The sequence below is a fragment of the Pristis pectinata genome, chromosome 1 (genome assembly GCF_009764475.1).
Source record: "Pristis pectinata isolate sPriPec2 chromosome 1, sPriPec2.1.pri, whole genome shotgun sequence".
NCBI lineage: Eukaryota > Metazoa > Chordata > Chondrichthyes > Rhinopristiformes > Pristidae > Pristis > Pristis pectinata.
This window is the reverse complement of record NC_067405.1, coordinates 118,586,187-118,600,712: the sequence shown is the minus strand read 5'-3', so window position 1 is coordinate 118,600,712 and position 14,526 is coordinate 118,586,187. Positions and strand designations below refer to the sequence as shown.

The window sequence follows — 14,526 nt, the reverse complement described above, 5'->3', positions numbered from 1 at the left end:
TGAATACATGTGAATATTGGGGAAGGACTGAATCCGGTTAGTTCTGAGGCCAGCCAGTTTGCAAATACTCAGTAATTGTCTAGGCTTGTACAAGAAGATCACCATGTAGGCAACATTGAAAGGTAGCTAATTCATGTTTTTTTTAATATCAATAACTTTTGTCGTTTCGGAATACAATAGGTACAGATTCTTTGTTAGTTGCATATAATTTCTGCCATGACTAGTTTACATTTATTCAAAGCAAATTTGTGTTAAAGATTGTGTTTATCGTCATTATTTACATCAGAATCTGGAATATTGCATGCATTTTTACTGGTTTAACTTTTCCATTATAACTGTAGTCCATGCCTGTTAAGCAATTATTTTGAGAGAGAATTCTATCTCATGACATTTTAATTCCTGCATCACTCTGTTACAACATGTGTATTTTCTTGATTTTGGAAGTGGCCATCTTTAAGTCCTGTTTACGTATTTGGAAGAGTGATAGCACATCTTGTGAGTGGAGATATGTGCTGAGGCAAATATTTGCTCGGTCTTCTCCCTGTAACACTCGTGAGAAGAGCCTGTTTCGGCATTTCAATTTGCGTGGTGCCTTTTGTGGGAAAATGCTTCTTAGAATTTGGCATGGGATTTGATGTTCACTGATTATCTAACACTGTTTCACCATGTATGCATTGTGCTCTAAGATTTTAGTGTCTTGTTTAGGATCCTTTTTTTTAAAAAAAACATGGATCTCAAATGGGAAGTTTTATCTTTTTCGTTATATAATGATCAATCTTTAACTAGGAACAGTGCTGTGAAATTGAATTGATAATTGGTAATCCTGACCTTATTTTTAAGACAGGGAAACAACATTTTACCTTTTTCAGTATTGCTTAATCCTCTACCCACCATTTCAAATCAGTTTTCTTCCTGGTTCAATTTTGTCCCTTTTTGTCATCAATCTTTACCTTGTTGACACAAGTGGTTTCGTCCTGCATAACTGCCAATGCAATGGGTTGAAAATTTGTAGAATGTTTGAAAAGAGCATAATGAACCCAGCCTCTCATGGAAAGAGACATATTGCTTCTGTTTTTCTGTCTACATGAGAAAAATGTAAAACTTTATTTGTTGTGAATAGCCTGGCTGCAAACGGTGATGTGGAAGGATTGGAGGCTTGGAAGCTTGCAGGACTGGACTTGGATCAATCCAGCTACGATGGACAAAATCCTCTGCAAATTGTAAGCAAAAAATGTTGAAATGTATTGAGAGAGGGACTAGGGAAAAGCCGCATTAAAAATCTTAGAGCTGACATTCCTCCCAAATGTGAGGCACATGATGCTTCAACATTCTTAGCTGAACTACTCATGAGCTGCTATTCAAAAATAGCCGTTGGCACTTTCATGATATGAATCACATTTTTCAGCTGGGTGAAGCTGAGCTGCATGAATGTTTCTGCCTTTGCCTCTAGGCTCTGGCTGCTGGGAATGAAGAGGTGGTTGCATTCCTTCAGTTAGGACTCGAGCGAAACAGCCTGGTAAGAGTTGTGTAAAATTGATGGTTGTTCAACCATAATCAAAACAATTCTAAATTATAATGAAATTCTAAATCTTTTTGTTTTTGTTATTCTTAATTCATCCCTTAAATCAATAAATTTGTTAACTTTCTTTTACCTTGAGCGGTCTATGCAGAATGTCCCAGGGAAGTGCACTAAATTATGCACCACATAGTAAGTATCTGCAAGTTGTAGACTCGTTCATCTTGTCCCCCCTGGAATGAGGACCTGCAGCCTGAATTCATCTTTAGAAGAAGTCAGCTGGATTAGTATTAAGCCATACTAGGTCAACTGCATTTGGCTTCTAACAGTTTGTTACTAAGAGACAGTTAAGAGGTTTTTAAGATGGCTAAAAACTTCAGAATGGAAAATTATACTTTTCAGAAAAAACAACATGCATGGAGGTTGTGGGTAAGTATGAAAATAATTCTCAAAGAAGATATGTTGACTAGTTGGACCAAGTAGAAAATGCTGTCCCTTGCCTTTTGTTTATCTTCATTGCTCTGTTCTTTCCTGTTAAAAGTTTACACTTTTCCTCTTGTTCACTGTGGATCCTTCATTATATTTTGCTTCCTAATGCAGTCTAAAAAAAATCTTTACTGGATCGTTTCTGTCTCTTTCTTCATCGCTAATTATAATTCACCTCACTAACGTGAATATTAAATTGAAGTATACTTTTATTGGCAGGCCTCAAAATTTCTTGGTCCATAACCATAGAACAATACAGCACAATACAGGCACTTCAGCCCACCATGTTGTGCTGCCCTTTAAACCACGCCTAAGACTATCTAACCCCTTCCACATATCCCTCTATCTTAAATTCCTCCATATGCTTATCTAACAATCTCTTGAACTTGACCAACGTATCAGCCTCCACCACCACCCCAGGCAGCACATTCCATGCACCAACCACTCTCTGGATTAAAAAAACCTCCCTCTGACATCTCCCTTGAACTTCTCACCCATTACCTTAAAGCCATGTCCTCTTGTTTTGAGCGTTGGTGCCCTGGGAAAGAGGCGCTGGCTGTCCACTCTATCTATTCCTCTTAATACCTTGTATACCTCTATCATGTCTCCCCTCATCCTCCTTCTCTCCAATGAGTAAAGCCCTAGCTCCTTTAGTCTCTCCTCATAATCCATACTCTCTAATCCAGGCAGCATCCTGGTAAATCTCCTCTGCACCCTTTCCAACGCCTCCACATCCTACCATCCACGATAACATATGGAATAATTTATAAACACCTGGATTTGAAAGGAAATTTGCAGAATTCATCGCAGTAGCTATGCGAAATGTTAAATTTAAAATTTGGAGTGGGTTTTAATACAGCTCTCATCTTCAACTTTGTTTCATTCTTGAAAGGAATGACAACTCTTTTCTCCATGGCTCTTCCAAATCTTGAGATGAAGCAATTTTATTGGTCCAAAAGAAACTTAAATTCATACCATAATTAGTCTAGATGAGTATTGAGTAGCTTTATCTTAAACCTCCAAATAATCTGTTAGTAGAAGTAGCAAGTACTTGGTGTGAGTACACAAAATCTGCACAGAACATTAATCTTGTTTAAGAATGAGCAGCCAGCCACTTTTACTGTGAATGATTTTTGTGAAAATGAGTTCCATGAGAAATGCTCAGAGTTGGGATACAACTTCCATCAATATAACTTCAAACTGAACACTTTACTCAGTTAAGAGGTGTTTGTGTTGTTTTGGTTTGAAAATGTATCCATTAACTTGATTCTTGAGTGTAATCTGATAAATCAGGAAGATACCTGACTTTTTTTTGGTTTCTGTTTGGTTAAGAAGCTCCGACTTTCACGCCATTCGGGAACAGCCAATCCAAAGACAGGAAGAGCATGTTTTTCTGTATTGATATGATTACATGATCTGTGGTATGAGCTGCAGGCCAGGACAAACCTGATGAGCATGATGCTTTTCAAATCTAAGCATGGCCCAACCCAATTGCAGAATTGCTTAAAGGTTCCTAATAAGCTATCACATTCTTCATGAATATAGGGTGGATGGTATGGGATGTGCAGGGTTCTGGTGGTGGGGCTTGCTTTGTAAATCTGGAACTTGCCAAACAACAAATCACCACATCCTGAGTCATAATTTATCTCTTTAAGTGTTCTTTGCTTCTGGTGAGGAACTGCTTTAAAAGTTAGCTGTAGAAGAGCAGTATGTAATTGTGCTTTATATCATAAGCAAATATAAAGGGTTGAGAGGGACTTCAAGAAAATTCTTAGATCTGAACACAAACTTTGCTCAGCAGTAATTATCATGACATAATCTCAGTTAATGGTACCTCGGAAAGATAAATCCTTGCCTGGTATCCACAGTATTTGCAAGACCACAGAAGCATTTAATATCCAGACACTCAAATATCCATAGTTATCTGCTGTTCATTAGTCAGAAACTTCCCTAATTTTAGGTAAAGCAACTTGTTTTATTGATGGAAAAGTTCAAAAAGCCCTTAAGTAGCCTTAACGTTTTTGCAAACATTCTGTTTTCCTCTTTCTATTGAGAGTAGTAAAGTAATTGTTTAATTGAATCTTTATCTAGTTAGTAATTACTTGAAACGTTTAGCGTGAAATGAGAAGAGAAATCTTGAAACAGATGGGCAAAGCAATAACAGACTATGGCAACTGGCTTGAATCTTTTTCTCTATCGTTTTATGGACTCATCTGCTTACTGCCCCTAGCTCCAAAGATATTTAAACCATTCAAGATTATAATGCATGTAAATTAGATTATTAAGGAGTCAGATTGAAATAACTGTATTTAGAAGTTTAAAAGAAACATAATGAAGTATGGTTGAACGTATATCTTGTGCACAACTATCATCACTATTCTGATATAAAAGAAGTGGAAAGGCGTTAGTACAGATTCAATAAGATAGCATCTGGAGCAAGGAGAATAGATCTGAAGTATGGCCAATTAGAACTTTTCCCACCACTGAACCAAAAAGATAATGGAGTAACCTAATAGAAATTTAAAATTGTGATGAGCAAAATAGTAAGTGTTTCAACAGCCATAAAAATAAAATTATCACACAGTGGAAACAGAGATTAGTAATAATCTATTTACAAAGAGGATGGTTGTAATTTGACATTCTCTGTTGAATTGGAAACTAAATTATCTGAGAAGGGAACATTAGAAATTGGAGAAGCAAGCAAAAAATTGGGATAGAACTTGGGATCTAGGGCTGAATAGCCTATCTGTGCTGGAACATGTCCATAAAATGGAGAAATAGAGCATGGTAGATGAACAATGTGGCCTCCCACCACCTACCACTTAAAAGCAGCTTCTTTGATCTAGAAAACCTGTGGACACGTCTTGGTGGCTACATCAGGATCTTGTCCTACACCTAACAGAATTTGTGAAGTTGACAGACTAGCACTTCATTTGGAGACACAAGAGACTCTAGATAGAATAAGGAGCAACAACCAAATTACTGGAGGAAATCCGTGGGTTGAGCAGCATCTATGTGGGTGGGTAAAGGAATTGTCTACATTTCTGGTTGAGACCTTGCATCGGGATTGAGCGGAAAGGGAAGATAGCTGATATTAAAGAGGGCAGGGGCAGGATGGGCTGGTAAATTATAGGTGGATTGAGGAGGGCTGATGGGAGGGAGGAGATGCAGGGTGATGAGCGGGGACACAAAGTCTACAAGTTTTGGAATCTGGTAACTAAAGAAGGTGATAATGGAGACACAAGAGACTGCAGATGCTGGAATCTAGAGCAAAAAACAAACTACTGGAGAAATGAGAGGTCAGGCAGTATCTGTGGAGGGAAATAGATACTTGCTGTTTCGGGTCGAGACCCTGCATCTGGACCAGTATCTTGTCCAGATGAAGAGTCTTGATCCAAAATGTTGGGTGCCCATTTCCTTCCACTGATGCTGTCTGACCTGCTGAGTTCCTCCAGTAGTTGGTTCTTTGCTGAAGGTGATAATGGGAACCATTAAGAGAAAGATGAAGGGCAGATGGAATCAGCTGGGGAAGGGATCCAATGGGTGAAGTTTTTGGGTGGTAGGAGGATGGCACCCCACTTGCATGGGTTCAGGAGACTTCAGTAATATTTGTCAAAACCAAGCCCTTAACCCCCTCATGCTTGATACTGTGAAGACTTCTTCCTCTGGGATTTGAGCCCATATGTGAGCTTACTGGGTATTACATAATATAACTTCATAGAATGGATTTAGACTAAAATTAAATCTTTCTGAATTTAACTTGAGTTCTGTCAGATTCTCGTCATGACTCCTGGAAGGGTCCAGCAACTGAAATTATCTAATGCTCCGTAATCTTGTAAATGGGCTCAAATCCCTGTATGGCCAACTAGACATTGTCACTAAAGACTTTCAGAAAGATTAGTCCATACTCCAGCTATTTGATCTCAAACTGTTCACGCATTCAAAAGATTTAGGCATTCTCACTTTGAAAATCATAAATTTAACCCTTCACTTGGTTGCCTTAATGCCATTGCATCTTGGATGGAAATCAGCGTACAAGATAGTTGTGCCATTTGTTGCAGCAGAGTTTTGAGTTCTACAGAATTTCGTGGTTACTGTGCTCAGTGAATTGAAATATTTTTCTACACGATTTTATAGTGCTATTCTTGAATACCAACAAGTAAGGGAGAGAATGGTTTAGAAATTAGATTACGCAGTGCAATTTATTTCAATATTACACAATTAAAAAATGAAGTTTGGGTGGAGATGATCTCAATAACAACCATTTCTGGGACATTTTCCATATTCAAGGAAAGCAGGCCTGAGTGAGTCAGACAAATCTTGCATCAACTGACTGCATTAAATTGGGAGCATTGTCAGCAAGATCACTCCACATTGTCCTAGGAGTGATGAGCGTTGTTCACACTCAGGCCAATGATGGTGCAGGACCAAATTTTCCACTAATAGTTTCCCCCCACCCCACCCAATCCATCCATCCTCCCCCCTCCCCCCATTCCCATCTTTTCCCTTCCTTCCTCGCCCCATTTGGTCGTCTTGATCCTCTGATTTCCCTGGGTTCCCAATGTCAACCCACTCTCCCCCACTCCACCATGGCTTTGATCCTATTCAGTGACCACCCCTCAAACCTCCAGTCTAGATGGACGGCTTAGTCCATGGCTCCCTCTTCCCATCCCTTCTTCCCCTCCCCCAGAAAAATAAATATGTTTTAGCTCCAGGTGGTACATTTCCCCTCAAATCTTATGGAGAATGAAAAGGAAAAAGTGCAGACACCATTTAAGGGCACTGCTGGAGTTTGCGGCAGTGGGCCCATCACTGTAATGGTTATTGGCATGCCGTGCAGAGATCATATAGCCATCTATACCAAAGAACTAGAGTTACTAGGTTACTGATTCTACATTGCTATCTAGATGCACTTTATCTTTCTATAAGAGCCCCTGAGTGGTTTGGTGTGATCTTAAAGTATACATCCCCTTTTTACCAACTAATTTAGTTTGTAAGAAGCAGAATTTATGCATTCATTATTGCAACTGAAGATTTACAGATGCTTATCATTTTGCTCCAGTTTTATTGAACTTTCATAACCTCAAAAATAGTGACATTTGCCAAATTTGTTTTTTTTCAGCTGTATTAATGACTTCATTAGCATTTGCCACCAAGTCAAATTATGATATAGATTTGTACTCTGGATTGTTAACAGAAGTCCCCTCCGTCCATACATCTTATATATTCACATATGTGTGAATATATAAGATGTAATTGAAAATGTTGAGTGAACTTTGTTACTAAAGATCTTTTGTTTTTTAAAAAAACTCGATGTCACACAATACTTTTAATGCAACAATTATCATACCTTGCATGAATTATGAAGTTAACAAAACAAAATAATTTGAACCAGTAGGATGGATGACCTGGGCACTACCGAAGTTTGTAGGGACTGGCCTTCGCAGCACCTTGGAGTCGGCCGACAATTGGATGTGGTGAATACTGCACAATTGTAAAAGAAGACTGATTTTTTTTTGATAATCCATTGTAAGATCCATTGGTGGGAGCATTTTTTTAAAATAATGTCATTCCTCCACCTCCCATGGAACACTGAAAAATAACTTTGTATGGTTTTTGATCCTATGATGCTATGGATATTTTCTTTGCCATTGCTTAAACTATGTGCTTAGTGAATTGATTTATGTTGGTTCAACTCTTTCATTCAGAGGTGTTTTGCCAGGTTTGTGCTTAGCTGATTGTTGAGATGCAAAAGAAACAACCATCTCATGGTGAGCTAAAAATTCATCGCACTCCTGCCAATTATACCAATTAGCATATCCAAAGAATGTTGCCTTGCTGCTGCTGCTATTACTCATTACTTGGAAGCAATCAATACTACTGAGGAATGCACCTTTTGCAATTTACATTCGGTCCATTGATCTGCATTTGTAAGTCTGTCACTTCATTCTCTTGTACATGTGAGGACCATTTCTAAAAGGTTAGACTAAATAGCGCAAAACATTGTACGTGCCTCTGCAGGTTCAGTCAACCAAAAGTTAATTCCCTGGCAGCAAGTGACAACTGTAGAAATTTGGAGGTAATCCTGAAAGTAGTTGTGATCAATGCATCCTGCTACCATAAATGCACACTGATATAAAGGGCAGGTGAGCTAAATTAAACATTTTTACAGGTAATGGAGAAAATCTTGTCTTTGAAATGTATGGAAAGATTTTAGAAGAACGACTTGAAATTTGAAAATAGCTGCATAACATCATGACCTTGTATATAGTTACTAGTTTTCAAGAATCATAGGATTCCAACAAGTATAACCTGTTGAAATATCAACAACAAGATTTATAAAGGATATTTATAGAATCAAAGAAAGTTTATGACACAAACATTTTGGTGTTGGTCTCAGGGTTTGCTGAATTTTGGTGGCCAGTGGTGATATTCACTTTTTATTCTGATAGTGCTGGTCAAAAAAGAGCACCCAGCCTAATTCCACCTTCCAGCAATTGGACCATGGCCGTGCAGGCCATGGCTCTTTGGGGACACACCCAAGTAGTTTTAACATGTGATAAGGTTTTCTGCCACCACCACCATTTCTGGCACAAAGTTCCAGAACCCCACCAGCATTTGAGGGGGCAAAGCTTTTGCCTATCTGCCTCAATGCTTCCACCAACTATAGTAAAATCTCTTGTTTAAGAACAACACCTTCTGCCTGGGTAGTTCACAGCCCAGTGTTATGAACATTGAATTTTCCAAATTCAGGTAACTTGCACCCTCTGAGTTCCTTACTGTCTCCTAATCTACCCAAGTTCTCTCATCACCCCCCCCCCCCCCAAGCCCCTCATTATCCAGTTTTGTTCCCCCCTCACAACCTGGTTCCATGTGCCTATCACCCACAGCCTACAGGCTCCAGTATTCTCTCCTCCATCTGCACATCATTCCTCCTTTTATCTGCTTCCATTTATTACATTCCTCGTGTTTAAATTCCGGCATCTGCAGTCTCTTGTGTCTCCACTTATCACCTTCCATCTCCTGTCTCTACCCCCACCCTCCTCTCCCCACCTGACTCCATCGGTCCATCATCCCTCTCCTCCCCTAGTTCCACCTATCATCTGCCTCTCCCTGCCTCATCCTTCCCTCTCACCTCTTTATACTGGCTGTCTCCCCTCTACACTGTTCAGTTCTGGTCACCTCATTATAGGAAGGATGTGGAAGATTTAGAGAGGGTGCGGAGGAGATTTACCAGGGTGCTGTGTGGATTGGAGAGCATGTCTTATGAGGATAGGTTGAGTGAGCTTGGGCTTTTCTCTTTGGAGAGAAGGAGGATGAGAGATGACTTGGTAGAGGTGTACAAGATGATAAGAGGCATAGATTGAGTGGACAGTCAGAGACTTTTTCCCAGGGTGACAATGGCTAACACGAAGGGCCATAATTTTAAGGTGATTGGGGGAAGGTATAAGGGGGATGTCAGGTAAGTTTTTAACTACAGAGTGGTGGGTGCATGGAATGCACTGCCGGCAGAGGTTGTGGGGGCAGATACATTAGGGACATTTAAGAGACTCTTAGCCACATGAATGGGAGAGAAGGGTTAACATTTGGGAGGGAAGGATTAAATAGATATTAGAGCAGGATAAAATGTTGGCACAACATTTTGGGCAGAAGGGCCTGTACTCTGCTGCAGTGTTCTATGTACAATATCAGTCCAAGTGTCAGTCTCAACCCAAAACATCGACCATCCCATTGCCTCCACAGATGTTGCCTGATGTGCTGAGTTCCTCCAGCAGATTGTACTTTGCTCTTGATAGTTAGCAAGTGTCAGACTTGACAGATGCCACTTCAAATATGTTAGATAATTAATACCCCACCATCACTTGCCGATTCCTCTGAAATGCCTGTTACTAGAGTGTACTGGATTGTAAAATGCCGGATAACAAAGCCTTCACTATACTTTAAATGTATTCCACTTGGTTCTTGAGTCTCTGCTGAAGGGAATAGGTCCTTCTGATTCATCTCCCCTCCTCGTGATGAAACAACTTGGGAGATATTATAGATAACAGACATTGAGACTGTGGGTAAAGAATAGGAGGAGGAAACCAAAAGTTTGGGCAAGTGCTGAGAGAACTACAGCTCCAAGGTGCCAATGCAGCTTGCCCAGTGGTTCTTATTGGGGAGACTGCCTGAAATCTTGTTCTTTGGCCTACAAATGAAAACTTCCTTACACACAATATTGTGGGAGAAATCTTCTGGTTGCTAATGCATAATATTTGTGACAATAATAGGTGTGGGGTTATCAGGCACTAGTTATACCTTGCCCCCCTGCCATTCAGCTACATTGACTTCAATGGCAATGTGCTACAGCAGATGCCCCCACAACTATTTAGCGGTCATGGTCTAAGATCTATTTGTCCTCCATAGGGTTGGTTTGAAATATGGTGCAAGTGGTGCATCCCTATCATAGGCTTCCGTTAGTAGTTCATTACATTTCAATCTATTTATAGATTCAAGAGATGATTGCTAATTTAATAAGAAATATGCCTCCTCTGTTTCCATTAGAAGTTATTCCTCCAAATAATATATTTTTCAGAGTTTAAGTAAAACCCTTTTTGTCTGATTTTTTTTTTTAAAACATTCACATACCTCAGGAGAGCTGGAATGTACTGCACATAGTTTTTCCATTTTGGATAATCTGCATGGAATTATGTCCTGAGATTTATCTTCCTACTGTCCACTACTTTACAGCTCTGATGTGAGTGATTCTTTCTCAATGGATTTTATTTTATCACTGATTTTCATATCATTGGCTTGTGATGTCTAGGACTGTCTGTGTAGCTTCTCATTCATTTTGCTATTCCCGGTTAGTCCAGTTTTCAGTTAATAATAAAGGGCAAGCACAGTTGTTATGAAAACCCCAAAGGTTTTGAAATGTCCCTTGGCTAGAAATATAAATGTTTTTTTTGCCTTGACATTATCATTGACCTGTTCCAGATTTTATCTACAAGGTTAGACATTCTCCTTGTATTTGTATGTCATTTTGTCAATTTGATTTTTCCTGTTAAGTGTGTTAAGTAAAAGTGTTAAATAAAATGCTGTTTAAAACATCACTTGTTTATGCCTCTGGATTTGTTGTACAATCCATATTACTGCATATGATTTTTTTTAAGAGCTTAGATTCCTTTCAAGACTTAATATTATTCAAGGGATAAGTAAATTTGAATTAGATGAGGTGAGTCCTGATATTGTACAATAAGTTCTTGAATTAACAGAACACAGGGCTCTAAGTTTCTTGCATTGAAGTGTAGCTGTAGGAAACAATTTACATAAATATAATGTCCAGTATCAGGTATTTTAGAGCCAGTTCCATAACCAGTTTTCACCAAAGAACTTTACTAAATTATAACAATGATTAAACTTTAAAATACTTAACATGTGAAACTCACATGTTCTGCTCTTCCAATTGGATTTTTTTAAGTTCAAGTCTACCTGAGAGAGTATAGGTGGCCTTGGCTTCATCTAAGAGACAGCACTCCTAATACTACAGCATTCCTTCACTTTTGCATTACAGGTCATCTTAGATTATTGTGCTCAAGTATCAAGAATGGGTCTTGAACCCTCAACATTCTACTTGAGTGAGAGTGCTACCTACAACTGGACCACAAATGGCATAGTTAAGCTAAGACTGTGTGTTTAAAAAAAACCACATTCAATATTCCATTTGACTAGTACACCAATCATTTAAAATGTCAGGCATTTGTTGCCTGCATTAAATTATATTGATTGATTATGTGGTTTGATCCTTTTTTTCTGTGATACTTCACACTGAGGAGTTGATATTGACAGCTGATGGAGAACACAAGCAACTTGCCAATTCTCGCTGGGATTTTGTGATGTGAATATCATTTTCATTAAGCAATGAGCTGCCTGCTCCAAATAAGCTTCAGCTTTCCAGTTATGTGCTGGGCAGCATTGAGTGGCTTGGTCACTGAACCACCCTCCAGTGTGGACATGAAACTCGGGTGTGGAACAACTTGGTAGCATCTGTGTGTTCCTGGAGCCACAGAAATGTAACCCAGAAACACACTGGGCCACTGTTGGAGTGGGCAGCAGTGATTCCTAAATGCGCCATTATACATCTGTGTGCCATTCAATACCATTCAGCATATCACACTCACTCTCTATATCTGTCCATAATTTCACTTGGGTGGATCACAGAACTTAAGTTTGTCTGCTTTAATCACACATTACCTTCTCCAGGCTTTAGGCAAAATGTTGAGGCAAGAACTGGACGGTAAGTTAAGCATTGTGTTTAACAGCATTTATACCGTATCACTGGATGAACCAAGTTAAAAGTAGCCCGGTAAGTTATTGAAAACTTCATGCAATGTGTCTATTCCTGTTAATCTAGTCTTTGCTTTTTTTTTAAAAAAAACTTTTTTCCTAAATTCATGCAATCCTGAGATATTATTCTGTTTTGTGAAGTTGATTTGTATTGATAGGATTCAAATTGAGTAATAATAAGTTAAGATGCATAGACTGTTAGAATAACATAACCCATAATGAAGAGAAGACAGATTGGCTTCTAGATAATATAAACAAACTGAGTAAGTGGGCAACAATGTGGCAGATGGAGTACAATGTGGGAAAATGTGAAATTATTCACTTCATAGAAAAACAAATGCTAGGTGTTTATTAAATCATGAGAGATTGGGAAATCTTAATGTCTAAAAGGACCTGGCAATCTTTGTACATAAGTCAAAGAAAGCTCAGATGCAGCAGGCATGGAGTCTTGCATGTCTACTTAAAGAGACATTTCAGTTTACCATTTCACTAAAAAAAATTGAGATGACTGGTACTGCAATACATCCCTAAATCAGCACCAAATCACTGGCAGAGTCTGTGAAACAAAATCAACTTACTTGGCTGAAAGTACCAAACTGGACTGAGCCGAGATAGAAGCAGGAAGCATTTGACCAGAGATCCATCGTGAGTCTATGGTTTTCTACATAATCCACTGGTGCAAGTTGTCATAGTGCTTTCTGAAACTATGCTCAACACATTGCAAGAATTGTTGATGGATGTGCAATTCTGACCTCTCATCACTAATAACAATGATTTTTCCTTGTACGATGTACTGTGGAATGTGTGGAGTTCACAGGCAGCTGGAGGGAATCCAGAAACAGGGATCTCCTATAGACAATATCTTAAAATGCTTTTAGTGGAACTACTATGTTCTGGGGCTCCAGTAATGAGGTTTGATAGCAGAGTACCCAGCCCAAGGCTCTCCTATTGGGTTTAGTTCAAATGATTTCTCAGCCAATTTGTGTACATCCTCAACAAAGTTCAGCATTGTCAGCAGAACATGCAGAAATTGGGGCTATAATACTCAATTCAGATAGCTGAATGAAATTTAAAGAAAGCTGAACTGAAGTTCAAATGTAGCTGAGGCCTGCAGGACAAAACTAAATTTATTGTTACTCTTCTAAAATGTCAGTTCAACTTGACTGGCAACAGGTACTGTTTATTCTTAGACAGGACGAGCTCTTACAAATATCTATGCATTATACGCCCAAGTGCGGGTGAGCATAGGTGTGCCTGGTATTTTGATGTTGCAATGATTTCTGTTTTCCTCTGAAGTTTGGAATAAACAGTTATAGAAGCATTCTGTTGATGATAGATTATGGAACTCAAACAGTAACTCTGCTTCTCTTTCCACAAATGCTGCCTGAACTGAGTATTTGTAGATATTTCTATTTTAACAACATATGAGCAGTTCCCATGAGTTTGGAATAAGTAGTTGCTGAATTAGTAAGAAATCAGTTTGCCTATTAATCTGATGTGATGTTCTTTTTAACATTTTTGACAGGAGGAATAGTTATGATCAGGAAGAGGGAAGATGAGGAAACTCCATTTTGCTCTTAAAGGGCAGAGTTGGAGTGACGTGTTCAGAGGAGGCCAGGACAGGAAGGACAAAGATATCATTTCATAAGGATGTAAAATATTTATGGGCATTGATGTGGATAAAGCAAGTTATAACATTTATGTCCTCCATATTAAGGTTTATAGAATGTGTTGACCTGATACTTAGTCTGAATGTGCTTAAAATGTATGATTATTTTCTCCTTTTGAGATGTAAACTTTTTATTCACTCATGGGATGTGATTGTTGCCGGCAAGTTGCAAGTTCAGCTATTCGACCACCTTGGAGAAGGTGTAGGCGAGCAGCATGCTTGAACTTCTGTGGTCTCCCATTATGCTCTTGGGTAAGGAATTCTAGGGTGTTGACTTAACAGATGCAATTTACTGGAAATACAGCAGAGTGAGGTGCTTCAGTTATGCAGAGAGGCTGGGGAAGGCGGTACTACTTGCAGCAAAGAAAACTAACAGGAAATTTAATGGAAATGTGTTATGAGGGGCTTTGATGGAGTAAATAAGGATAAACTATTCTACTGGCAGCAGAGTTAATAACCAGAATGGGTGGAAATGAAGAGTTTTTTTTTGAAGGATGATGTAGTGATCTGGAAGGCAGGGCCTGAAATA

The 14,526-nt window shown here is 39.0% G+C and overlaps 1 protein-coding gene across 3 annotated transcripts in view; it reads left to right on the top strand.

Moving 5' to 3' along the window:
* aspg (asparaginase homolog (S. cerevisiae)) overlaps positions 1-11,085 on the top strand; it is a 70,164-nt gene extending 59,079 nt beyond the window's left edge. Inside the window, exons 15-17 of one of the 3 annotated variants that reach the window (XM_052020043.1) lie at positions 1,121-1,220; positions 1,451-1,516; positions 7,401-11,085. In XM_052020043.1, coding sequence (XP_051876003.1) covers positions 1,121-1,220; positions 1,451-1,516; positions 7,401-7,409 — 175 coding nt within the window. In that variant the 3' untranslated portion in view covers positions 7,410-11,085. Of the gene's footprint in view, positions 1-1,120; positions 1,221-1,450; positions 1,517-7,397 lie in introns of all 3 variants that reach the window. The other 2 variants (XM_052020052.1, XM_052020062.1) reach the window with 2 other exon arrangements.
* The last annotated feature ends 3,441 nt before the right edge of the window (positions 11,086-14,526 follow it).